The sequence below is a fragment of the Peromyscus maniculatus genome, chromosome 16 (genome assembly GCF_049852395.1).
Source record: "Peromyscus maniculatus bairdii isolate BWxNUB_F1_BW_parent chromosome 16, HU_Pman_BW_mat_3.1, whole genome shotgun sequence".
NCBI classification, from domain to species: domain Eukaryota; kingdom Metazoa; phylum Chordata; class Mammalia; order Rodentia; family Cricetidae; genus Peromyscus; species Peromyscus maniculatus.
The window spans coordinates 22,567,629-22,595,342 of NC_134867.1; the positions used below are offsets into that span (position 1 = coordinate 22,567,629).

The 27,714-nt window shown below is 41.8% G+C and overlaps 1 protein-coding gene and 1 long non-coding RNA gene across 2 annotated transcripts in view; one reads left to right on the forward strand and one right to left on the reverse strand.

Annotated features, from left to right (window-relative positions):
• The window catches only part of Slc35f1 (solute carrier family 35 member F1), a 413,434-nt gene that overhangs the window by 362,189 nt on the left and 23,531 nt on the right, over positions 1–27,714 (forward strand). Inside the window, exons 4-7 of the mRNA XM_042262095.2 lie at positions 6,829–6,988; positions 13,674–13,830; positions 15,805–15,857; positions 24,628–24,782. Of these exons, the coding sequence (XP_042118029.1) occupies positions 6,829–6,988; positions 13,674–13,830; positions 15,805–15,857; positions 24,628–24,782 (525 nt within the window). The remainder of the gene's footprint in view (positions 1–6,828; positions 6,989–13,673; positions 13,831–15,804; positions 15,858–24,627; positions 24,783–27,714) is intronic.
• On the reverse strand, positions 12,209–16,071 carry LOC121823131 (uncharacterized). The gene is made up of 2 exons (XR_006064462.2): positions 15,996–16,071; positions 12,209–13,911 (listed from the first exon to the last, which is right to left on the reverse strand). It is a non-coding gene; the product is annotated as an uncharacterized LOC121823131 (long non-coding RNA).

Consider the following 27,714-nt stretch of genomic DNA (forward strand, 5'->3'; position numbering starts at 1 on the left):
GTTTGTTTTCATGCCAATAACATCCCATTTTTATTACCATAGCTCTGTAGTACAATTTGAGGTCGGGGATGGTGATAACTCCAACAGTTCTCTGATTATTCAGGGTTGCTCTAGGCGTTATTCTGATTGGTCTGTCTTTATATGTTACTTTATCTTTGTCCCTTGCAGATTTTAATATTCTTTCTTTGTTCTCTACATTTAATATTCTGATTATTATGTGCTGAGGGGGAATTTCTTTTCTGGTCTAGTCTATTTTGTGTATGTTTTTAGTACCTTGATAGGCATTTCCTTCTATAGGTTAGGGAAATTTTTTTGTATGATTCTAATGAAAATTTTAACGAGTATATTCTCCTTTGTCTAATTCTGTTATTCTTAGATTTGGTCTTTTTACAACATCCCAGATTTTATGCTAGTTTTTTAATTTAACATTTTTGACAGAGATATCCTTTTTTTTTCTATCATGTCTTCAATGCCTGAGATTCTCTCTTCCATCTCTTGTATTCTGTTGGTGAGGTTTGCCTCTGAGGTTCTTGCTCAATTTTTAAATTTTTTTATTTCCAAATTTCCCTCAGTTTGGGTTTTCTTTATTGATTCTATTTCCATTTTCAGGTCTGAACTGTTTTATTCATTTCCTTCTGTTCTTTGTGTTTTCATAGATTTGTTCAATGGGTTTATTCATTTCCTCTTTAAGGACCTCTATCATATTCATAAAGGCTATTTTAAGATCTTTGTCTTGTGCCCAGCTGTGTCACAATTCTCAGACCCTACTGACACAGGGTTTCTGGGCTCTAGTGGAGACATATTGTCCTGGCTATTATTGATTATGCTTTTATGCTGGTGTCTCAGAATCTAGGTTTGAGAAGACTGCAATTCTAGATGTTAATATCTAGTCTTGTCTTTGTTGGGTGGGTGTTTTATTCCTTAGTTTCTGATACCCTTTCTGGTTCTTAGGAGAATGTGGTGACTGTGTGTGACCTGGCAGGGAATTCTTCTGGAATCTTGATAGGTGTGGCCACTGGGTAAAATGTGTTTCCTGGTATTGGGAGCTGACACTTAGGAATGGGGATGGGCTAGGAGTGGGGACTGAGAGGGCCCACAGGAGAGTGGACAGCAGGGCGTTCTGCAAAGATCTGCTTAGTGTCCTGGAAATGGGACAGAGAATAAGGAAAGGCCACAGCAGGTAGTCTACTACAGAACTGGGGGTGAGACTCGGGGACTGGATTTGGAGGAGAGGAAGACGACGTGAAGATCTGTAGTTATCCTACCTGCCTTTCTGGCTGGCATGGCTGGTGTATTCCCAGGGAATCCTAAAATAGATCTTAATCTATATGAAACAAATAACAGAGAAAATAAGAACTTTTTTAGGGAGAAACATTAGAAGAAAATGTACGCAGTGTCAGAGCAGCAGATAGCAGTGAAGTTTTAGGATCCAGATGTGCGTCGGTACATGGGCAGGCTAGCTATGGCATCGGTACATGGGCAGGCTAGCTATGGCTGTGCAGTGGGGTTGAGCCTGAGTGCAATGGAACTATGATATGGGGCGGGGGGAGACACTCAGCAGGAAAGAACCTGAGAAGCAGGGCAAGGATGGGGTTCTCTTGGGCAGCTAGGGCTTCCTCTTGGAGCTCCCCAGCCTGAAGGATCAGCTGGCATTCTGCTTCTACAGGAATAAGACCCCTAGGCCAGCAGACCTCCTCTCCTGCTTCTGCCAGCTCTCCCCACACCACCACTCTGGGTCTGCAGTGTGCTAGCACTTACCTTGCAAGGGCCCTAAATATGTCGTGTGATGGTAGGAGAAGACAGGTCCTCATTCTCCCCACACAGCGGCTCGTCTCAGAAGTGTGGGTATTTGAAATGGACTATGAGGTGGTCTATGGAACACAAGCAAATGGAGGTAGCGTACAAACGGAGAGAAAAACTTGCATAGATACTGACAGGAAGAGATGAATGGTGTGTGTGTGTGTGTGTGTGTGTGTGTGTGTGTGTGTGTGTGTGTGTACAAGGGCATATAACCAAGTATGATGAAAGACTACTGGCAAGAATACAGTGGCAAGAATGTCAGAAATTGATGGAAATGGAAAAGATGCCAGAGAGAGAAAAGGTAAATGATGCTGCAGTGCACGCGTGCACTCGAGCACACACACACACACACACACACACACACACACACACACACACACACAGTCATCCTAAAAGCAATGTCAAGACAGACCTCTAACTTCTGTAAATTGCACTTGAAATCTGACCTCGGGGTCTAGAAACTAGTACTTTAGACCCAATTCTAACACTATTTGGCTCTACTCCTGGAACTCCAGTTGTCTTACTTAAGGAAAAAAAAAATGAGACCAGCCATGGCTCCTTTAAAGGGCTCTTTGCAAATGGTAAGTAAAAACAAAGAAACCTCGGTAAATGTTGAAAACTGCAAAGTGCAAACAACAATCCCGTGCTGTCACTGTGGCTTTGAAGAGTCTGTCCACACTACACCAATCAACAAAGTCAGACAAGAGACCCTGACTCCCTCTGAATGAGGGAAGGAGGCTTTATGATACAAGGGGAGTAAATTAGTTTAAATCCTTAAGCGAGGAAGCTGCTGTGTAAATCCAAGAGCAATGGACAATTTTCATAGTGTTTAGGTGTTTTTTCTTTGTCTGGGTTGTTTTGTTTTCTGAGATAGGTCTTCCTCTGTGCCAAGACTAGCCTGGAACTCATGATGTCTCTGCCTCTATCTCCTGAGAGCTCTGATAGAGGCTTTTGCCATCATGCCCAGCTCCAAAGTGCTTTTCGTATTCTTGGAGATTTTTCAGAGTGTAACCTGCTCATAAAATAATGGTTATTTATTCTTCAGTGCTAGGATTTTATAATTTCTTCTTCAATAGAGAAATGGGCTTAAAGAAAGCTAATTCTTCCCACCCCCACCCGGGGGATGGGGCTAAACTATAATATCTCTAAAAATCTGTCTTATTACTGAGGACATGAGAACCAATTCTGCATGAAGAAAAGAGCATCATGTTGGAAGTCTCACAGGGAAGATCGGTTTTCCTACTGGGCTCTTAGCTTTGCATTTCTTGCTGAAATAATTGTTTTGGTTAAAGCGCCCTGCCCCCTTTGTGATTAGCCATAGTTGCTGACAATTTAAAATTACTTTCCTCCAGACTTTGCTTTTTTTATATTTAAATATCATGAAACCCGTATTGGTCTTAGAAACTGAGGGAATAAGCATGAGTCTTTCATCTTTGAAGACTTTGGTTTAAATTTGGCTCAGGTTCAGCAAAAGCAAGTTTGATCTTGTTACCTGCATTTCTCCAAGCTTTCAGGGTGAGTAATAATTACAATGAACTCAAATCCCCCCAAAATATGCAAGGAATATGAAAAATATTCCTTTTGAAATCTAATTCTTATAAACCATTTAGTAACAGAATTGAAGGTGAGCATGTTCACATTGTCTTGTTTATCAGTCCCAGTAGTGGGCAGCTATTATAATGTCTTTCTGTTTTATGATCTGAGCAGTCTTTGATGAGAAGTTAAGCTAAAGGCAAAAAAAAAAAAAAAAGTCGCAAAAACTAATAACCGATTTACTAATAGTGGCGACCACACAGCTTCTCACCTGTAGTGACAGACACCATGGTGAGGCCTCAGCGATAGCAACTCAATATGGTTATCATTGATTGCCACTGAAATACTGTTCAAAAGCATCATTATCCATAACCACTGCTGGGACCAGAAATTGTACAACCTTCAGCGTATCACTCTCTTGGAACTTGTGAGTGCCCAACTTTCAAAGAACCGGATCATGGAGAGTCTGAACTGGGGAAATGCTACCCTGAAAGGGTGTTGGTAGATGTGGAGGTCTGCTTTAAGGGCAAGGGCCGCCGTGCTAGCTTTCTTCAGAGAGAAGAGACCAACTTGCAAGATGAAGACTTGAATGCCAGTAATGACCTGGGTTATCTCTAATGTCCCTTCTGGAAGTCAGGGATGTATCTATCATTCATGCATCATTTACTGAGCCCCACTCCATGCTGAAAACCCAAGTTCTCTTGAACTAGCATCATGTGAGCCCTGGCTTAATGACATTCTTATTTCCTTTCTCTTCTTTCTCAACACTTTTCTTCCTTGGGACTACCTAATACTTACAAACAGGGGTTTTCATACCCAAACCGAGAGGTAACAGATCTCAGGGCTCACCAAGTGCTCTAGTGTTTCCAGTGATGCTGAGAGACAAAAAAAAAAAAAAAAGCCCTTTTCAAAGCCTGGAAGATGTACTGGTCTGCCCCCAATGATTCAGGAATGGGAGCCTTTAGCTCTGTAGAAAGATTGTTCCAGTCACATGCAGGCCCAGCTCTCTGGCACGTAGTGAAATATTTCGACTTAATCCAATCAGTTTTAATTTGCAAAAGGAAACAATGACTGTATTATATGTAGTGAACAATTTTCACTGGCAAACTGGAAATTTCATTACATGGCACCTGAAGCCAGTTGTAAAATCTAACATACTGCGTACAACCCCATCAGATAGGTCATTAACTTACATTGTCAATTTAACTGTGCAGGGAGCAAACGTGGGCTGCTCAAAAGCAATCCCACCAACTCCGAGAGCCCCTCCGGGAGTCCTGTGCCCCTGAGACCAGCCCCCAGTCCTCACGATACTACTGGGCATGACAGTCACATGGTGCTTTCTCACTGTGACCCTGTCATCTTTCGGCAACCCTGGAGATGAGTGGGTACCCTGAGTGCCATTGTCATTTGGCAAGAGAGAAGTCCAGTCCATAGAGATGCATGAGAGTTTGTTCCCATCACAAACATCTTTGGGGAGAGCAGGGATTCGGAGTGCTGTTTATGCTGCCAGTTGACTAGTCTGACATTCAGAGATACCGTGTGAATACCCAAACCTTTCCCAGACTTTACTGATCTCAGAGGCTGGATTTTGATGCTTCAGTTCATTAGAAATCCGTGTGTTCTTGTTCAGGAACTATTAACGGGTACTTTTCATGGGCCTGGCAACATTCTGCATGCTGGAAACAGACACGTGAATAAGTCTGACCTTATGCCAAAAATGATGTATTGATTAAGTTGGGTTGCAACGGGCACTATCAAGGAGGAAAATGTGCAAGGAAATACCAAAGGGGACCTGACTTCATCTTCAGAGCTGAGAGGCTTTCTTGAGGAGGTAACATATAAAAAGAAGCTCAAGAATTAGAGTGAACCACTTCAGGAGGAGGTGGGGGGCTCCAGGAAAGAAGGCTCTGGGGCTAGCAGGCAGGGATTGTTCCCACTAGGAGAGGATGCTAGATCAGTCGTGATGGTACAAGTGGGAGAGGCTGGCATGGATATGGATGGCAGACATTTGTAAGATGGAAGATCAGACTGTACTGATCAATGGGAGGTAGGCCGTGGGAGTGGAGGAGCATTAGAAATCCCTGCCCTTGCTGGCTGCTCCAGGATGAAAGTCAAGTGCTTAGGATTCTAGCAAGGATTTGTACAAGCAGTATGGCAAATCACACATCTTTCATTCAGAACATGGAAGTTGAAGTCCTGTGAATATTGGTTTGCCTAATGGAGAGACCCAACATTGGACAGTGATTTTTAGACAATTTACCAAAGTCGATAGGGACAGATCCAAGTTCAGGGAGCCTCAAGCATTTGGAGGCTTATAAACCGTCTTTGGGGGACTCGTATTTTAAAACACCTTGTTTTTACTCCTGTTTTTATATAGCCTTTTATTAAACCGATTTTGTTATTGTTGAGATAAAACCTCATACAGCTCAGGCTGACCTCTAACTCAGTGTGTATCTAAGCATGACCTTGACCTTCTGGTCCTTCTTCCTCTGGGCTCAGAAGCACACACTGCCATGCACCTGTTTCATGCTGTGCTGCAGCTTGAACCCAGGGCTCTGTGCATGCTGGGCAAGCAATATACCTGTTGAGCTACACCTTCAGCCCTTTCCTCTGTTTTTCAGGCGTGGTCTAACTATGTAGCTCAGGTTGGCCTCACACTCATGATCTGTTTGCCTCAGTTTCCCTTGTACTTGGATTGCAGGTGTGAGGCACCATGCCCAACTACAAAATACTTCCCTACACATTAACTTTGAACTTTGCCCTGGTCACCATGGGGGGTTGATGGTGTTATTGTCTTTCTAGTATGCGATAGCCCAATGCCACAGAGTAAGGGCTCTGATTCTCTGCACAGGATTGCTCTTACTCCGCTCATATCACCACGTTCTCTCTTTACCCCTCCACCAAGGGCAATTGCTCTGGCTCTCAGGGACTCATGTCACACTATTTGTCACAGTAATATGTATGGTGATATTAAAATGAAAACAACAACTATTAGATTAGAGGCTTCAGTATTAGAAGGGAGATAATTGCCTGAGAAATAGTAAGCGCATATTTTCCAAGTTCTATGAATTTATGAAACATCGTAAGACCTCTCTGTCCTCACCTTTCATTCTCATATCTACTCCTCAAGTGGTGGGACCATGTAAAATGGCTCAAGGTATCCTCCCCATGGTCCAGGTATTCCTAGAAAAGTTTTCGAGGCTCTGTAGAAGATGGGCAGTGAAACTGGCTGGACACAGAAGAGGGTGAGAAAACCTTCACCCCTGTGGAGTCTTATCCATTTGTCATCTTCCCTTTCTTCAAGTCTCAGGATGTTTGTGATTAAGTGAGAAACAAAGCTGTCTTGTGTCTAGGTCTGAGGGAGCTTTAACTGCCTCTGCTCTGGCTCTACGTGAAGATCTTGTTCTGGGAAGGACTTTCTGACAGCGTGGAACTTTTTTTGTGTCCTAACATCCCTGAACCTCTCGCTGTTGTTTCCCCTGATGCTCCCAATAGCTCCTGGACTGCTTTGTGATCCCGGTGGTGATTTTGCTCTCCTGGTTCTTCCTGCTGATCCGGTACAAGGCTGTGCATTTCATCGGCATCGTGGTCTGCATCCTGGGCATGGGCTGTATGGTGGGCGCTGACGTGCTCGTGGGAAGGCACCAGGGAGCAGGTGAGTCTCGGGGTGGTCACTAGGTCTCTCGTCTTTATGAGGGGGATCGCAAGGAGACCTGGAATGTCAGTGGTTGGATATGGGAGTCCTAGGAGCCGGGTTCATCCTATGGCAGAGTTTGTGTTCTTGTTCATGTTTTTGTCCCACACCCAAAATAGTAGCACATATAAGGTCCTTGATACATATGTCCTGGGTGAATATAAGATGTAAAATTCGAGACATTCACACATTTTTTTAAAGTGAGGGCACCATCTATGTGGCAGAAACTTTAAAGGTCAGAGCAGCTGGCCTAGAAGAGCTAAGGCAGTATTGACAAGTCAATTAGCAAGTCAGCCGTAAAGCCTCCCCCACTGCTTCTCACCCAGCCCCAGCTCTGTCAGGTCAGGGAAAGACCAAACTTCCGAACTACTGGGTGATCCTTGGTTTACAGGCCAGAGTAGGTTGGGTCATTTCCAGAGGGTAGGTGCCATCTCGCCATCCCGTGCATGGTTATTCATGGGGGTTTTTGTTGTTGTTTATTTGTTTTGATGGGAGGAGTTGTTATATTGGTCACAGCTTAGAGACTTCTTAGACAGAATTTTGTGATTAAGTCAGCAAATTCCTGTGAATCTTCTGGGGGACCCCTGATCCCAGTGGTTTCTGGAAGGACTTTCTTAATAGGTTTCAATTATTGTGATATGGAAAGAGTTTGAGAAGAGAAAAGGCGCCCCCCCTTGCTGTCATCAGAAGTGAAGAAGAAAGTACTTACCTTCAAAAGCTATTGGAATTACCCTTTCTTCTAAAAAGTTAGATAATGAGGACTCAAAATTGGGGCATTTTGCTTTATGAGACAAAGCTACATGAAATTTCTGAAATGACGTCACTTATATTGCATCATAGAAGTTTGTAGCAAAAACTAAGGGCCTTCTTCAGCCTCCTTTGTATTTGGCATGAGGGAACATCAAGTTCTGGGAAAACCAAGTGAGTTATCCAAGATCATAGTGCTGAGATGGGAGAGGCTAGATTCTTGAGCTTCCAACATTTAAGGCAGGCTTTCTTCCTCCCATATTGCTAACAGCTAAAGCTACAACACAGAACAAAAAGGAGACATCCTCAGTCTCCTGAACCTACAGCTGGAAGGTTATGAGTCCCTGCTTCAGCAAATGGCTTAGAAATATATACTTACCATCTCTCCAATTCTCCCTTGTAAAACACTTATTCCGTTCTGTTGGCCATTGACAGATAGTATATCAAAGATCTGGTTGTGAGCCTCATACACAGCCAGTGGTCTTGACAGGAATCTCTTCAGAACTCAACAGACAGCATTCTGTCTGATTTAATGTCACAGTTTGGCCACAATTTCTGAGCTTTCTTGGCACTGTATAAACACAGAAGTATGTACCCTTAGAAAACTTGGCTGTTGACCCTAGCTGTCCATTCTAATCATCATCTTATTCCATAGCCAATCAAGACAGCTGTTCTGATAACTCAAGAGTGTTTTGGACTTCAATAGTGAGTTAACTTTGAACTGATTTACTAGATTATATACACTAATTCTGTAAAAATGTCTTTGGGCTCTGAAATGGTAGGAAAACAGCACTATTTAAGAAGAAGTCAACAAATCCATTTGAGTCTTTCCTTAAGTGGTCACTTGTCACTGTTGTCATTGAAATGAAGACATGGATAAAACATACTGAAGTGGTACAGTGCTGTCCCTGTGGACCTGCGTGAGGCTCACAGCATTGCCTTTTGTGACATGCAAAGCACCCGTGTTAAGGGAATGAAATCTTATCACTGCCCAGCATGCTCTGTGCTACTGAAATGGTGCCCAAACGTATGGATCAATGCCTTAAGGCCAGTCCAAATATGAAATTCAAGGGCTCATTGACTACACATACTTTATCTCTATAAAATATTAACTTTGGCAGAAATCTCAACTATTATATAAGCTACTTTTAAAAAACACATTGCTTTTGGAATCAGTATTACTTTAAAATTTGTATGCATTATTGCTAAAATTGTCTCACTTTTTTCTACCTTTGTAGTACATTGGGTTCAATTGCATTAATCAGTCAAGACCACCAGGCATTTATGTAATATTTTGGGTACTCATAAGAACTTTAATGAATCATTTGACTCATATAAATTATTACAATCATATCAAGGGCTTTTCAAAGGAAAAGAGAATAACTGACTTTATTTTTTTTATATATTGCTTAAATCCTGTTTCTCTTAGCTTAAGATTTTGACAGTTCTGTCCCCAAACACATTGATTTTAGCCCACTCACAATTACTTTGGCCTCATTATAGTTAATTGTTTTAATTTTCTTTGTTGGCATGTTTCTTCTTCTGCACACCAGGAACTCCTCCTTGATTTAAGTCTGGCTGAAGGAACCTTCTCAGATGATATCAGGAATTGCATATAAAAAATAGGTCCAGGTCCAGAATGAAGTGACAATAAATGCTGCTGATGACACCTGTCCATCATGTCTACCTACTGCAGACAGGGGTCAAAAGAACGCACCCAATCTCCTGGCATGAGAGACCTCACTTTGACACCCACAGCTAGTCACCCACCATAAAAACTTTCTACACCATTATGCTCATCAAAAGTAGATTGCTTTTCCAAGTTGGTCAATAAAAAGAGTGGACCTGATATGCAAACTCTCCTTGTGTCATTTAGCTTCCCATCTGCATCACAGGCTTCTCTGAATGGCCATCTATACTTTTGCTAATGCGAGTGGTGGGAGTCATCTAGTAGACTGTAAGAATATTGGAAATGTTGGAGTGTGTAAACATGGTTCCATAAAGCCCCAGAGATACATCGCTATGGCCTCTACTTTTCTAACTTGTGAATATAAATAGAAAGGATGAAAGTTATAAGATGAAGACAAAAAATTAAAATCATGCCCTATTAGAAAATATATTGCTTATCCTAAAAATAGCCCTTTTCTGCTATATTTATTGCATCTTTCAGGCCATTTGTGATGATGTTGGTTACCCATGACAACAATTTATTATTCGCTATAACTTTACATTTATTTCAAAGAAAAGAAAATGCTTTTAAAGAGCCAGAGAGCTCAATACAATCAAATAAAAGTGACATTTTGTTGAATATGCCATGCTGCCAAGGACTTTCTCATACATTACCTCATTTTATCCTAATAACTCTGAAAAATTTTTCATGTTTCATCTTCAAAAATCAAATTAAATTGTGTGGCTCAGATGGAAAAATCTTTACAGTACTTTTTCTATTCAACTCAATTCTTATTTTTCTCTAATTGCATCTTGTTTGGGAAAGACAAAGGTGTGTTAAAACAGTTAATTAAAGTAAAGGACTGTCCTGGATTGCCCAGGATGGAGGATTGCTCAAATGTGAGATTTTAAAGTTAACATTGAGTTCCGTGAAAACAAGACAGTTAGTTCTATATTTCAAACTTCAATGTATTTAAGGAGATGGGTATATTTTCATCAAAGGAACTAGCAGTCTCTCAATAGTCCCAATAATAAAGCTCATTCTTAAACTAGTGGTGACTCTTGATTTTTAGATAACCTTCCCTTAGTACTACACATAACAAATCTAAAAGAGATTTGTTGAAACAAAATCTAATATGGAAAGCTATTTCTTGAAAAATAATTATGTCTAGAAACCATGGGCATTCCAGAATGAGAAATGTCCCACACATAGAGACAGTTATTCAAATACAATGGAGATTGGCCCTTTAAAAATGTCAGGGACAAGGACAGAATCTCTAGTTAGTGGAAAAGTACAGACCCCCGATAAGACAGGGAACTAGATCATCTTACAGTCAGGTTGCCTAGCAACAGGACATTGAGTCAGAGCCCTTGACCCTCTCACCCTGTAAACATTCTATACAAACATCCTGTTAGCTTGCCCCACCTTATGCAGATGACAGCTTCTTGCTCCCCACCACCACCCGTAGGAACTATATAAACCCTTCTGGAAGGAAATAAAGTGGCACCTTGATCAGAATCTAGACTTGGTGTATTTTCTTTTGTATCTCCTGTCCCTACATTCCCTTCTTAGGGTGGTCAAGAACCTGTTGTAGCCCTGCAGGCAGGGCATAAAAACACCATTTATGAACAAGTTGTGTGATGTGGTATGCTAACATTTCTATGTGCTATTTTATTCTTGCAATAATAACATTTTAAGATAAAGAAAACAAAACAAAATAAAGGAAGGCCCTGTAGTTCATTACAGGTGTGATTTACGCAGCTCTACCTGAAATGAAGGCTATCACCATTCAAAACATTGCCATATGAGGGGTCAAGATATTTTCAGTCAGATAATTCATTTAGATACACTGAGAATTTAGAATGGGGTGGCATAGTACATGATGGTGAAAGTATATAGCAGAGGGGAACTGTTCCCTTCATGGCTTGCAAGAAACAGAAAGAGGAGAAGAAGAAGGAGAAGAAGGAGAAGAAGAGGAGGAGGAGGAAGAGGAAAAGGGAGAGGAGAAAGAAGAAGGGACTATGTGTCAATATCCTGTTTAGGGCCATCCTCCAAAAGACAACTTATGTCTTCAGGCCCTGCCTCTTAGTAGTTTGACTCTTTATCAATAGCATTGTATGATGGGAACCAAGTCTCCACATGTGGGCTTTCAGAGATATTTAAGTTCAAACTGTAGCCCATACTATATGCACATATATCCACTTTAAAGTAACTTAAAAACTGATTAATAGAATTACTGGTAAATCATAATAAATACTATGTAATATTTTTGTCAAGATAGCTTTGAAAATATTTCTGATCTGGAAATTGTATGCAATTGTATTACTATCAAAAATTATCACAAAATAAATGAAATTTTAAAGTACTGATAACTACATTTCCTTTAGTAGGTCAGTTTATGGAAAGATGGGTGGATGAGACTCTACAGTTAATGGTGCTTATTGTCCTTCCAGAGGACCTGATTCTGGTTTCCAGCACTCACATCTGGCATCTTACAACTGCCTGTAACTCCAGCTACTAGAGATATGATGTCCATGTGTGCATGTGGATACAAATAAATCTTAAAAGATAAACAACTGTACAATACTATTCACCAAAAACAGTGTCCACTTTTTAGGACTTAAAAGATAGACTTATGTTCCTCTAATTTTTATAAAAATACTTCATTATGACTTCGTTTTCAAGAATCTATTCATAGAAAATTAATTATATTAACCAAGACTTCTATTAAGAAGCCCTTCTATATTTTACTAGTACAACAATAATTGATATTCATAACAATAATTTGATGTCATTACAAGAGTCTGAAATGTTTCCTGAATGAAAAGAGACAAGATGTGCTTTAGAATTTAGGGTATTGACTATGTCAAATTCAAAGATTTTCATACTTCAGTAGCTGACACATGAAGATTAATCAGTTGCTAAAAATTTCCCTATTATGGCAGCCTTCCTAGGCTGCCCAGGGCGGCTTCCTCCAGGTCTGCTTTCTCATCAGGGCTTCATTAAGTTTTCTGCTCATCTGCTGAAGAATCATGGTAGCTCCTCATGGACTCAAGGAAATCTCGCAGCCCTCCCAGTATCACATTCTCAACTTCATTTCCTTGAGAGTAACTCCAGCAAGCCATTGTCTTTCAGGGTCTCTTCCACTCTCTTCCCTCTCCCTGTCACCAGGAGTGGGACTTGGCCTGGAAAAGGGTGATGCTATTTAGCATAAAGATATACTCTGAGGTGACCAAATACAGAAGTCCGTCCGAGCCCTGCTTTGATTCATGTGAACTCTCTACCTAGAGAATGTTCTATGCTCTCCAAAGACTAGTGACTGTCTTCTTCTACAGTTTTGGGGTTGTTCAGATAATCTCAGAATCCAAAGATTGCAAAAGTGAGTCTCTTCCTCAAGAGGGCTATTGTTGTGGATTTGCTTCCCATTCTTCACATCTCTCAGAGCTGTGCATCTGCGGCGCTGACAGCTGCCTGGCACCTGGTGCACGGAGTCAGAAGCCTCTAGAGAGAGAGTCCTCCAGTCAGGGTGCTCCTGCTGCTTATCTTCATTCTCTCTCTCCATGGCTTCCATCCACACTCCCTGAAGTGGCATGAGTTTACTTTGTGATCAGATAAGGAATTTATCAAAAATTGGACATAAACGAGAACCAATCCAAACTGAGTTTAAAACAAATGTGGTTTTTGTTTGAAAAAAATTAATATTATGGTGAATTATATATTAAGCTGTGTCAGAGAAGTTGAAATCTTACAAATCCCATTGGTCCCCTTGTCTAAGTATTTACATATTTTGCCAATGGTCAAAAACATAGTATTGACTGCTGTTATACCTTCTCTCTGTGCATTGAAGAGGGTAGAAATTGACTTTGTTGGGTTTATGACAGATTCACCAAACAGTTGGAAAATGTCCTTAAACAAAAATAATACATGTACACATTAGCACGTATTTGCAGACACATCCCTGGACAGAGACATGGCCTTTGGAGCGAATTAAACTGAAGAAAACTTCAATTCTTCAGGAAAACTTCCAGTTCCATTAAGATAGGTAGCTTTTTATATCCTAGCATGTCGAGAAAACATATTTTTAAAACCTTCACTTGATTTCAGTTGGAAATTGCTGGGCTTCTTAGAAAAGTGTCGGAAGAAAGTAGACAAGAGAGGCTCAGTTTTCTGGTGCCAGGTTCTTGTTAAGAAGATTTTCCTGAGGCTCCATCTGCTTTCCTTGTTTCCTAGGGGAAAATAAGCTGGTAGGGGACCTCCTCGTCTTGGGAGGAGCCACGCTGTATGGCATCTCTAACGTCTGGGAAGAATCCATCATCCGAACTCTGAGCAGAGTGGAGTTCCTGGGAATGATTGGTCTCTTTGGTGCATTTTTCAGTGGAATTCAATTGTGAGTAAAAATAACAAGAAACATGGAGGCGATAAATGAGTGGGTTTTATTTTTACAGTTTTTGCCCTCGGAGTGTAAAACCTAAGGCAGAAAAGCAATCATCAAACTCCTGCACAAAGATCTTATTCAATCTGTAAGCTATATCCTCATTAGTAAATTGCTTCCAAACTAAGTAAGTGTATTCTAAATTATTACAAAACATTTAATAGATTTTGAAGATGATTTTGAAGAATAAGAAGTACATTAATTCTCCCAGTGACTGGGTTATAATTCATAAAGAAGTTATAAGCAAATCACAAAGGTCATGATTTGATACACTTCAAAGGGAATATATTTTGTTTATTAGTGGTAGCTGTTAGGAAATGGCTACTTTAAAATTGCTCTTTTATGGGAGAGATGGCTCAGCAGTTAAAAGCACTGGCTGCTCTTCCAGAGGACCTAGGTTCCATTTTCAGCATCCATATGAAGGCTCATGACTATCCATAACTCCAGTCCCAGAATACCCTCTTCTGATCTCCTTGGACACCAGACATACATGTAGTGCAGAGACATACATGCAGGCAAAACACCCATATACATAAAAGGAAAACCATTTTAAAAATAAAATTGCCTTTGATAGGTGTTCTTTGTTGCCCATGAGTTCAAAAGAATGAACCACATTTCAAATCAAGTATCAGAATTTAGCATTCTCTTTTCCTTAAAAAGATAGGGACAGAACACTGAAATTTACTAAATGCCATAAAGCAAAATATACTAGATTGTCAATAATTCCAAAACTGGAGCAAAAATTATCCCTTAGTGCATTATCTGGTCTCTCAAAATTTGTTGTAGATGAAGCATAATTTCCTACCAGTAAAGAACACACATTTCAGTCCATGTGAGGAGCAGTCTAGTTTCACCAAAGAAGCAATTGCTATTCCATGGCATTTCTTTCTACAAACCAAACACTTTGTAACTGTATAGGTTTTTTGTTGTCAGAAATTACTTGAAAATATTTTGGCATCACTTGAAACATTATGTATATAGATAGGTTCTTTCCAGCACATTCCTCAAAAATCTCAGGGTCCTGAAGTACTGCAAACTCTCCAGGAGGTACATAGAAATGGGAAATTTCTGGGGGTTTATTTGGGGTTCATTATGAAAGTGTAGTGGCATTTTGAAGCTCCCAAATTTGTTAATTCATCTTTGTGAGAGGAAGAAAGGATTATTTAGGTAAAGCACTCATGGCTGACATTTCATAGATGGATGGTTCATTTTATGCATTATTGTTTGTATTCTTGCATCCAAAATATATATCCCGAGATCTGCTCTTTTTCTTGATTACAGTCTGTCATGGCTAATGGAGCTCTGGAGGGAGGCCCTGCTGCCAAGATAAGGGCTTTGTTTGGTGAATTAGATAAGTTGAGGGTGTGCTGGACCCACACCCTTGCTAGAATGGTAGAAATGGTACCACCCTCACCTCCTGCTCCAGTTCAGTCCTTGGACCACAACACTGCCATCACCTGAGGACTAGCAAAGCACCTCCCTGAGCCCCTCCAAGTTCACCTGAATCTGAAGGTCTAGGGAGGAGGTTCCAGAGACAGTCGTTTAACACTCTCTAGGTGGCTATGAGACACATGCAATCCTGAGAATTACTGCTGCATTGACTGTTCAGTGGGCAAACTGATGAAGCCTGTAAGCATAGAGTTTCCTGGACCTTACCATGTGCTTCCCCTAAAGCACATGAACAAAAAGAAACCAAAGGAACAAAATGCCTGTCTGGTTGAGAACAATGTGGTTTAGACTCCACCAGACCCTCATTGCTGCTGGGCCCGTGTAGAAAGACCTTTCAGGGAGAGATTACAGGCTGCTCTGCAGAGGCCAATTTATTTCTGAAGTTTAATTGGTTGTGTTAATATTTGTGTAAATATGGTAAATGGCAGAAAAAGGAAGCAATGTGTGTGATCATTTTGTCCATTTCCTTTGACTCTACAGAGCCATCATGGAACACAAGGAGCTGCTAAAGGTGCCCTGGGATTGGCAAATAGGTAGGCATCCGCTCACTGAAGATTACGTTTTTATTAGTAAATCTGAGAAATGCGCTGGAAAAGTTGTGCAAGAAGGGATGGTTGGGGCAGACAAGGAAGAGATTTAGAATGGCAGGGGACAAAAGGAGATGAAATTACCTTGCCACGGTGGGAAGTCCTTCACACAATAAAGGGACTGGATTTCCTGAATCATCTGGTTTCCTGCCACTTAACACTGTCAAGGTGTTTTATGGGAGACACAAAAGTGTGTTATTAGGTTAAAGACCAACCAGAAAAGAAAGGCCCAAGGCAGTAGTGGTACAGAAATGAGAGCAATTTGCTCCAGTCAAGAAATACAGAATTGATGTGATCATTAAGGAGCAGCACTTTGGGAAAGGGGAAAACTGAACTTAGCAGAAGGCATGAAAAGAAACAACATAATGGGCATCCCGGGCTCTTTGGAACCTTTTCAGAAGGGAGCACTTACACTTAAATTGTTAATTGATCTCTAACTGGCCTTGGAAATACTAGATAGGCATTGGACTACTCCAGAGACATCCAGGGCATCTTAGATCCCACTTGTTTCTAAACTCACCTTCTTCTAAAGAAAAAAATTTAGGGTAAGGCTTTCAGATCCGTGATGATGCTCTAATGGATGATCATTCGGCAAGCCCTAGGATGAAATGCCCCTTAATGCCCTCATAAAGTCTATCATGAAGCAACAGACACCAGGAGTGAAAATGGCTTGAGTGTAGGCCAGTGGTTCTTAGCATATGGGTTGGGACTCCTTTGGGGTCACATATCAGATATTTGCATTACAATTCATAACAGAAGCAAAATTATAGTTACAAAGTAGCAACAATATAATTTTAGGGTTAGGGTTCCCAAAACCTGGGTGTAGTAGAATATTAAGGCGTGTTACTTTTGTTTACATTGCATTTGTTTAACTCTGTGAAGCTGTGTTACTGTGCCTGTGTAATACACCTGATGGTCTAATAAAGAACTGAACAGCCAATAGTGAGGCAGGAGAAAGGATAGGCAGGGCTGGCAGGCAGAGAGAATGTATAGAAAGAGAAATCTGGGAGGAGAGGTCTAAGATCTAGGAGCCAGAGAAGGAGGACAACTTCAGGGGCCACCCACCCAGATACACAGCAAGCCATGGAGTAAGACTAAGATTTACAGAAGTAAGAGAACAGGAAAAACCAGAGGTAAAATGTAGATGGGATAGTTAGTAAAGAAAAGCTGGCTGGAAACTAAGCCAAGCTAAGGCCGGGCACTCATAAGTAAGAATAAGCTTCCTTGTGTGATTTATTTGGGAGCTGGGTGGTGCCTCCCCTCAAAGAGCCAAACAACAACAACAACACATGAGGAACTATATTAAAGGGTCTCAACATTAAGAAGGTTGAGAACCACCAGTTTAGGCCAGATGGGGTAGTAGTACATGTAATATGTGTGCAGAATAAATGTAAATCTGGGTTGCAGGGGATACAGGTGCTGCCCCTCCACCTCCAGTATACATAGCTTTGATATCCATGATAGCTTCAGTATATTTTCTTTCCACGGAGAAAGACATCAGTGACCTGTTCCTCTGCAGCACTGTATCCGCCCCCAGCCCACAGCATACGACCATAATACTACCAGTATTATGCCCCCTGGTGGCTGACTGAGTGGCAGGCGTTTGTATGACCAGATGGGTTAGCTAGGTGACTTCAAACAGGGGCTAACCTACCCCTGTGTTTGTTTCAGGGTCCTCCATTGGTTTGTTTCTTAAATAAGCATAGGGAATGTCACAATCAAGTGAAAAACAATAGAGAGGAAGGAAGGGGGAAGAGGAGGAGAGGGCAGTTGGGAGAGAAACCAGCTGGAGGGGCCGGAAGCGTGTGCCTTTGCAGCTCGAGAAGCCAGGGCTCTTAAACATGACTAATGCTTCACAGCACTTCACATACAGTGGTCTGTGAGGGTAAATTAATTCGATATTGATGGTAATGGCCGTAATCAAAAGGAATTTGTCCTCTAATTACATAGATGTCCTGTGCATGTCCGCTGAGACTTTGTTATAATTCAGTGTTAGTTAAATGTGCCGTCACAAGGTAGTTTTATCCTGAGCTCTCATATTGCCATTAAGATGTCAGTCCCCTGCAGCTCAAGATGATGAAGACTGTGTAAAAGGAACATATCACAGGGCCATCAAATTAATTCCTGGTAGGAAATGAGGCCCAAATGGCCTAGATATAGGATCAAATATTCATTTTTTCCCCTTTTCTGAAGCACTTGGGCACTGGAATTGGAAAGTTTATACCACAGCCACCTTTGTCCCTGTTAGCTCGCTCGGATCGAGTACAGGGTCTAGTCGTGCAGCTTGGTTATAGACATGTGACATTCAGTAAACCCGTGATCATCGAGTGAGCAGGTGAGTGAACGACAGCAGAAAAGATGGGTCTCTGTTCTAACGATCAGACCAAAAGGAAGCAGGGGGGGCAATAGCAGAGGCTTGAGATGATGTTGCACAGTCTTCTGGGTAACTGAGAAATGGCAGAGCAGCCGCTGAAGTTCGTGGACCAGGGAGACATTGGAGGAGGTCAACATCCTGTTATGTTGCCCCCACATACTTCAGGAGGTCAGCCAGGAGTGAATCAAGAGCCTTGCCCTTCATGGCTGTGTCCTGGAGAAGAGCACATATTGCTCTGATGAAGAGAACAGACTCCCGGGGTGGCTGGAATGTAGTCTATAGGTAGAGTCTTTGCCTGGTATGTCCAAGGACCTAAGATCAGTTCCCAGTAACACACAGGATGGGGCTGGGGAACACAGAATCCAAGACTATCCTCATTTACCATGATCTGTCAGTAAGTACCCCACCCCACCCCTCTGTCTACAATTCTAATATACCTCACAGAATCTCTGGGTTATCCGAAGTTATCAATGCAGAGAGTATTTCCCCCACTACAGTGTAAAAGCAGAAAGAGAAATGCTTTCTATTTTCTGGATATGAAGATTATTCTTAATGGATTATTATTGTTGTACAGTGTGTGGACTAATTTCAAGATAGAGTGATTAAAAGCAAGATGATAATGGTTATCATTGTTTTTATTCCTTTGTTCTACTCTACTGAGCGGAAAGACTGCTTGTGATTATCTGATCAGTAAACTCGAGTAAAACATAGGACTCAGTACAGCCAAACTGTTCTCCCCCAGAGCAGGAATCTTAGGCTCACTGCCAGAAACCCAGTAAACAACTTAAATAGTCCCTTTATCTCATGTGCCATTCTGTGTTAATGGGTGTATGAACAAATGTGAGCTGATGGGAAAGTCAAATATGGAGGAAAGGAGTTCTGAGAGTCAGTAGAAATAGGCTCGCTTACATGGAGGTGCCTTTTCACTTTCGATGGGACAGCTGATGACTGTTTTGTTACCTTACCTGGCAACGGGATCACGTGGTCACAGAGCAGGGAACTTCTGAAGGTTCCTTAAGAATGCACTGAGGAGTGCTGGGGAGATGACTCAGTGGGCAAAGTGGTGGCCGAAAAGTATGAGGACCTGAAGTCAGATCCCCAGATCTCGGGTGAAAAGCCAGGCCTGGTGGAGTGCATCTGTAATGTCAGCACCGGGGAGGCAGAGACAAGTAGTTCCCAGGCCTTATCACGCAGCTAGTCTAGTTAAAAGGTGAGCTCTGAGTTCCTCAAGACTTCCTGTCTCAGAATCAATGGAAGAGTGATTGAAAAAGACACTCGATATTGATCTTTGATCTGCACACACACACACACACACACACAGAGTGAGAGAGAGAGAGAAAGAGAGAGAGAGAGAGAGAGAAAGAGAGAGAGAGAGAGAGAGAATTGTACACAAAGGCACACAAAAGAATGTATAAGGCTGAAACTTATGCCTACATTTCTGAGATGACTTGATCAAGCTTTCAGTTTCCTGTGATAGAACAAATTTGCATTATCTTAGAAGATCCAGATAGTCAAATGCTCTTGGTATATTTGGCCTATAGTGTGTATGTGTGTATATATATATTCTGAGAAATCATTGTATCTTGCTATTATTAATAAAAATATCTTAGTCTGGTTTATACAAAGGGATGATAGAACACCAGTAGGACCTCAAAGGAAAAGAGGAGATAAAATGCATGTATCACAAACAGGCACCCACTATGTGCACAATGGATGCACATACACCAAATGGAATAGTCACTTGTCAAACAGGATGTCCCTTATCTCTCTATCTTCAGAGTAACTCAGCCTTAGACATCAGTGGCACGTACTCACAGAACCCAGACTGCCCATGAAAGCTAAGGGAAGGGTCCTTGGCCTGTTTCTTACAGATCAATGTTTTTCCTACGCCCTGTTCTGCACATACAAATGGTCCTTCCCAGGCTGGGCAGGTTTGGCCAGTGAGAGGAAGTAGAGGGAGATGAGAGGCAGAAAGAAGAAGAAGGAAGTGGATGTTTTCCTTATTCCATACTACTTGTGGTCAGGTCTCCAGAAACAGCTGAATCCCTGTGGTCTTCTTCTGTGGTACTTCCCTAGTTCCTGTCCTTAGGTAATACACCTTCTGCCTTTATTTCTCTACATCATGGGGTATAATTTATAGCTATTGCAAGTCTCTGGTTTCTTCTCCATCCCTGTCTCCCCTTTCACCCATTCAAATATGATTGCAGCATATGCTCTGTTAAATTTTCTCTGCTCTACCTGGTATGGGCTGTGTTTCTTGATCAAAATAATCAATAAATCCATCTCCTATCTACAGCAGCAACAGCAATTCTTTTGCATTGCTTTTAAGATTAGCTAAAGCATATACCACCCAATGACACATAGTAAAGACCCCATTGGGATTAGCCAGTAGTGTTATTTTCAGTTTCTCCACATTAAGTCTCTTCAGTGCATGAGGACAAGAGAAACCAAACTCTAAACTTAGTGAGAAAATACATTGCAATGTGAACTGGTTATATACATGCTCTGACTATAGATGTATTTAATATAATCATTATGTATTTGCTAGCCAAAATAGTTCATTTGTTTGATCATGTCTATTGATTGGAAACTCTCCACAGACAGCAAATTGGGTCTTGAGGTGAACTGCTAATGTCCACTAACTACCTAATGTCTGCCTCAGAACAGCAGAAGGGCAAGATGTGGCAGGACTGCATCCTCCGTCTGTCTAATTATGCAGTTATCTGACTGTGCTTCACTCACAAATCAGGGTATCCACACACAGAAGCCCTGACTGGCTCAGTAGAAACCATCAGCTAAGACGGTGTCGTTCACCCACATTTAACTTTGGCAGCTTTGTGAAATACAGGAAGAATGTTTAAACCGGAACTATCCTGAGTTGGCCAGATTACTAGGGTGATGGTCTATTATATAGCTGAGTTCTCACTCCGCTTAGGTCAGTAAATGTGATTTTTAAAGTCCTGCCTCTTCTCTGAGCCTGCTCACGACCCATCCAGAACTCTACTAGGCAGATCCACATGAATGATGAATAATTATCTAAACCAACACGTTCAAGTGTTGTTTCACTTTCTCTGAAAACCCCATCTTCTCATTGCTCTCTCCGTCTCAGTACAATGGCACCACAATTCACTCATTTGCGACAGTAAAGAGCAGGTCTCTTCCTTGATGCCCTCCCACCCACCCCCGCTGCTTACCTTCCAGCCATGAACAGGTTGACTCAGTATTCACAGAGCCAGGCACTTCCCTTTTGCTCCCCAAGTGAACCACACACCTTTCCTTCCTGGACACAGATGCCGCTCTCCTCACAACTCCCTTCCTGTGCTGTCCCCATTCCCTTCCTCCTGCAAAGAGTAGGCAGAGTCATCTTTTCAAAATGTGGATCAGATTGTGCTAGATCACTGGTGCAAACTGCTCAGGGGATTCCTATTGCCATTAGAGATTTCTTTCTAAGACACACAGGGCTCCATATGAGCTACAGCCTCCCTAATTTCTCTACCTCATTCTTACGATTCAGTCATTCTGGTCTCTGGAATAAACCATAACTTTCCCCTCCTTGAGAATCTTTTCAGGTGGAGACATCTGTGCCTCCTTTAATCTCCTCACATTCAAAGTCAATGCCACCTTGGCAGAGCAGACTTAGCTGAGGATCCTTCTTAAAGCAAGCCCTGGCCATTCTCTCTGAGGAACCTTTTCATTCTTTCACCATGAACAGCTCTGAGCTTATTGTCTGTCCCCCATATTGATGGATTCTTAGCCCAAAGCAGAGGGTCCATGGCACACTAGATTCTCAATGAAGAATTAGTTGAAAAAGAGAGTGAACATAAACCATCAGAGCCCACAGGTCAGTGTCCATGTATGCTTTGCCAGATAAGAAGATAGAAGGTTAGGATTCCAGAACTTGTTAGCACAGTTATCTGTGGTGATATATTGTATACCCTAATAAAATTTGCCTGAAGATCAAAGAGACAAAGGAACAAGCCAAAGCAACAACATCTTACCAGTGTGGTGCTATATTGTGTACCCTAATAAAATTTGTCTGAAGATCAGAGGACAGAACAAGCCACTAGATCAAACATAGATGCTAGGCAGTGATGGCACATACCTTTAATCCTAGCACATGGGAGGCAGAGATCTGTCTGGATCTCTATGAGTTCAAAGCCACCCTGGACTACATGAGATTGACTCAGTCTAGGAGAGAAAACAGAGCCAGGCAGTGGTGGCACACACCTTTAATCCCAGTACTTGGGAAGCATACACGCCTTTAATCCCAGGAAATGATGGCTGGGCAGAGAAAGGGATATAAGGCTTGAGGAGACAGGAACTAAAGTCTTTTTGGCTGAGGAAGCTCATCCAGCTAGAAGCCTATTGGCTGAGGCTTTTTCAGAAGAAAAGTTTCTGAAGAGTTGGTGACGTGAGAGGTGGTGGTTCTGGCTTTTTCTTTTGTCTCTCTGATCTTCAGGCAAATTTTATTAGGGTATACAATATATCACCACAGTTATCCTATAAGCTAAATCAATGATGTCCAAGATAACAGACAAGAGGGAAAGAATGGAGAGAGGACAGGAGGGAGGGAGGGAGGGAGGGAGGGAGGGAGGGAGGGAGGGAGGGAGGGAGGGAGGGAGGGAGGGAGGCAGGCAGGCAGGCAGGCAGGCAGACAGGAAAAGAAAGGCTCTGATGTTCTGGTGTGTTTGGACTATATTCTACCCAAATTTGATTATCTTCAGTAGAGTAACTTAAGGGTAGAACTTGTTCCTAGTCTGTTAATGGCAGATTTCATAAGGAATTCTGAATTAATTCTTGGGTCTTCTTGTGCATTAGTCATAGGTTATCTAGTCTTTGTTATATTTTTTTGTAAGTTGATTAAAAGGAAAATCAATTGTAAGTAACATGAAACTCAAGTGAAAGGAAATTGACTATTTTTATGGAATTAAAATTTCTGATGGAGAGTCATACAGCATCTATTAGGATTTTGGCAGAATGTATACATGCAATGAGGTCTCCTAGCTTACTGAACCCAGAAGTAGGGATATCATCCGGCTTGGTGTGGAGGCCATGTCCACCACACTAGAGGGGGCTGTTGTACTGTTTGCTTAATGTTCACAATGACTTTCATATGTATCTGATGTAGCTTTTCTTAAACCTAGGATCAGAAGTATAGACTAAACTCTGTGTCCTTTAGGAGAAAAACAATGGAGGAATCACTGATCTTAATCAGAGGAACTGGACATCCGATTGTGACCAAGTTCCCCTGAGCCCCCAGGATTGAAAGGAAGCAAAGTGCTCACACTCTACACCAGACACATTTAATCCAAGAGTCACTTGTATATCACCCAGAGAACCCTAGAATTGTATCGTGTCTTGTTCTTTCAGAGAACAAGCAGAAAAATAAGCATGATTTTTTGTGCATATGTATCACCTCAACGTCTGGGAAATGATGGAGCCTACAGTTACCTATAGAACGCTGCTATAGACAGTCCAAACCTTGTACTCATGGAATTAGTACTGCCAATGATATGTCCAGAGTCCACAACTGCCTAGGAAAGCTGACAGAAGGATAACGCCCAATTTCTTTGGCGTAGAGATGAGCAGAATTCATTCATTTTAAAGAAATGAACAGATTTCCTATGTTCGAAGCAATCGCATTGTCTGTTCAAAGATGTAGTTTAAGTCTTCAGTTTGGTAGTCTAAGTTCAGGTCTCTAATTTCAATAACTGTGTAGTTTACCCTTGAGAGCAGTACATAGTGTATTTCATTCACTTCTGTTTTTCAAGTAAAACCTAAGAGGTTAAAATGTTTTGAAATACATGTACAGGCCATGAGAGACAACTCAGCAACTAAGGAAGCTTTGCTGTTCTTGCAGAGGACCAGCATTTGGTTCTCTCTACCCATATGTGGGAGGCTCACAATGGCTTTCAACTCCAGCTCTAGGGGGTCTGATGCTTTCTTCTGACCTCCTCAGGTGTGTGTGCATGTGTGTGCACATGTGCGTGTGCACGCACGTGTGTGTGTGTGTGTGTGTGTGTGTGTGTGTGTGTGTGTGTGTGTGTGTGCAGCAGACTTTGGAAGCCTCTGCATATTGCACCAAGAAGTTTTTCTGGAAGCACAGCAGGATGTCAGCTATGTGGGAAGAAGCAGAGCATGCATTTTCCAAGCACAAATTTTAAGTTCCCATTTTATGTAGTATGTATGTGCCAGCCAATATTCAACATAAGACAATGCAGTGAAAGAGAAAAACTACCTATAGTGAGTCCTGGATGATGTGCCCCATCCCCTTATCCTCCAGGTCCAGATGCTGCGGATGCCCTGAGGAGGCCCTGACACTGTCTTCTCTTTGCTCCACAGGACTGCTCTATGTTGGCTTTAGTGCCTGCATGTTTGGTCTCTACAGCTTTATGCCAGTCGTCATAAAGAAAACGAGTGCCACCTCCGTCAACCTTTCTCTGCTCACAGCGGATCTTTACAGCCTGTTCTGCGGACTCTTTCTCTTCCATTACAAGGTAAGCTACGTCAGTGCTTCTGGGAGACAATGACAGTCATAGGAATATCAAGTACTGCCGGACATGTTATGGGATTTGGTGAGTGGGGTCCTGACTTTCTGTCGTGAGTGGGACTTCAGCTCTGGGTGGAGATCCCACAATTTGGATATTCATTCATTCATATTTCAACTCAAAATAAAGGCAGCATTTTGTCCTAGGAAACCAGTGACTAGGGACAACAGATAGTAAAGGTAAACAACAGTCATGGGGAGTTAAGCTCTTGAATAAGGGGTGGGCGGACAGCTCAACCTAGAAGCTATGCTTTCCAACATGAGATTAGAAAGTTTGTATTCAATTTTACATTCAGTTCCCAAGCTGCAGCCACAAAATAGATTTTGCTGAAGACTTCGGTTGTTTATTTTCTCTTTGGGGAAGTGATATAATCCATAATCCCCACAGCTCTGAGTTGCAGATGTTCTATAGCAAACATGAATGGAAAAGACCATTGCATTCCCTCAAGGAAGTATTGTAACTAAAATACCGGGGTTTGGTAGAAGAAAGAAAAGACTCGTGGCGAGCGTTTGCCGTCAGTGTATCAGCCCTGGAAGAAATGACCCCTCCAAAGATGGCTGTCTCTTCAAAGGCCAGACTGTACTGGTGACTTTTCTGTTGTCATAAAACATCCTAACAAAAAAGCAACTTTTGGAACAACAACAACAAAAGGTTTATTTTTGGCTCAAAGTTCAGAGGGAATCCAGTCCATTCAGGTGAGGGCAGGCCTGGGAGCAGGGGCATGACCCTTTTCTGCCATTCAGGAAGCACAATGATTACAGTCCATCGCACACAGAAGACACAGAGAGAAACAGGAAATGGGACCAGTCGAGCAAACCCTCAAAGCCCACCTCAGTGATATACTTCCTCCAGCAAAGCGCCACCTCCTGATGGTCCCATACAGCACCAGCTAGAGACCAAGTATTCAAATACATATGCCTATGGGATGCATTTCTCATTCAAAGCACAGAAAAGACCCTACACACTTCTTCACAGAGGCAGGCATGACTGAGTGTTACATGCCAATGTCCACTGCTGTTCCTCTTCACACCACACTTGCTGCATCCATTGATAATCAGTTAGAATTGGCATGTGAGAAGAGACCCACTTCATATCCCTTCATTAATCCTGTAAGATACAGATTGATGGGGAATCCAATACAGTGCGGCGGCCCACATGGAGCTGGGCTTGGGGTTGAGACCGGGGTTCTTGGAGAAATGATAAGCTAAGAAGTATAGGTACTGGGGAAGACAAGAGGCAAAGCTGAAGTTAATAATCAGAATTATTGAAGAAAGAGGCTGGAGTCCTACTCAAAACAGAGAGAGGAGAACACAGGCCAGGCCAGTCAATGGGAGGACTGGAAACAGATCCAGAAGACTAAGCAATCAAGTAGGAGAGATGCTATAGTGTTTTCCAAATGTAATTGACAAATTCAAATTGTATCTATTTAAAGCATGTATGGTGGTTTGAAAGAAAATGGCCCCCAAAGGAAGTGGCACTATTAGGAGGTGTGGCTTTGTTGGAGCAGGTGTGGCCTTGTTGGAAGAAGTGTGTCACTGTGGGTGGTCTTCTATGCTCAAGCTACACTCAGTGTGACAGCTCACTTCCTATTGCCTGTGCATTAAGGTATAGAACTCTCAGCTCCTTCTCCAGCACCATGTCTGCCTGCATGCTGCCATGTCCCACCATGATAATGGACTAAACCTCTGAAAATGTAAGCCGCCCCAATTAAATATTTTCCTTTATAAGAATTGCTGTGGTCATGGTGTTTCTTCACAGCAATAGAAACCCTAAGACAGCATAGGACAAGATGCTTCAGTACACATATTTTGTGACGGGCTTACCACAATCAAGCTAATTGAAACATCCATAGCCAGTTCTTTCTCTCATCTCTCTCCCACATTAGAGTCAATCTTCTTCAGATCTCACACAAGCATTACCATTATAGTTATAGTCACCTCCATGGGCACTAGTGTTCAGAGCCTACTCATCTTGTAAACTGGAAATTTCCTTTCTTTGAATAGCATCTCCTTAGTTCCCTGTGAGTCTCTACTTTGCATGGGACTTTTTGCCCAGTATAGTGTCAAATTGACAGTTAAAAGAAGCTTCTCAAGGCTTGGCAATGTTTGATGTTGTAACTCATTTTGTCCACATCCCACAGTTTCTGTGTCCTGAGCTCTCCCAAGTCCTCATACGGATAAAATCATGTTCCTCTCGGGTTGTTTCTTGACCACAGTGCTGGGAGGGCCAGGTTCCCCCAAAACCCCAATTGTTTTCTAAAGCCGTGGAGACCACTTGGCCATAGTCTCACTACAACAGCAGAGTGACCACCTTTCTCCCCTAAAGTTAAGTATCCTGGTCTCACCTACTCCTTTAGCATGAACTCAGTTCTTACCAGTTAACCTTGTAATTGATACTCTAATTATCAATTAACAGCTTCATTGGCTCCTAAACCAGAAGAATCTCTCGCTCATCTCTTTGGGAAGGATGACTAAAGCCATTGCTATGAGTGAGGGCCAAGGTCATGTTTTAGACAGTCCAGACCCATTCCAGCTACCAGCATTCCTCAAATAAATAAATAAATAAATAAATAAATAAATAAATAAATAAATACCCATCAGCCATCTCCCAAAGCCTCAGATCAGAATCTGGGGACAGATCTAGGAGGATTTGCCTGAATAGCCAACTGCCCCAGAGGTCCATTGCTTTCTGAATTTGAGCAATTGAAAAATCGAAGCAAAAATGTTAGTAAATTTTATAAAATTAAAAAAATAGTACGGTAATAAAGTATTAATATGTATGTTCTATGGAGATATTGGAAGAAAAAGCTGATATATTTTTATACATCTATTTTAGAAAAATATCTGTTTAAGTTTCTTGCTTATTTTTATTTCATCTATCT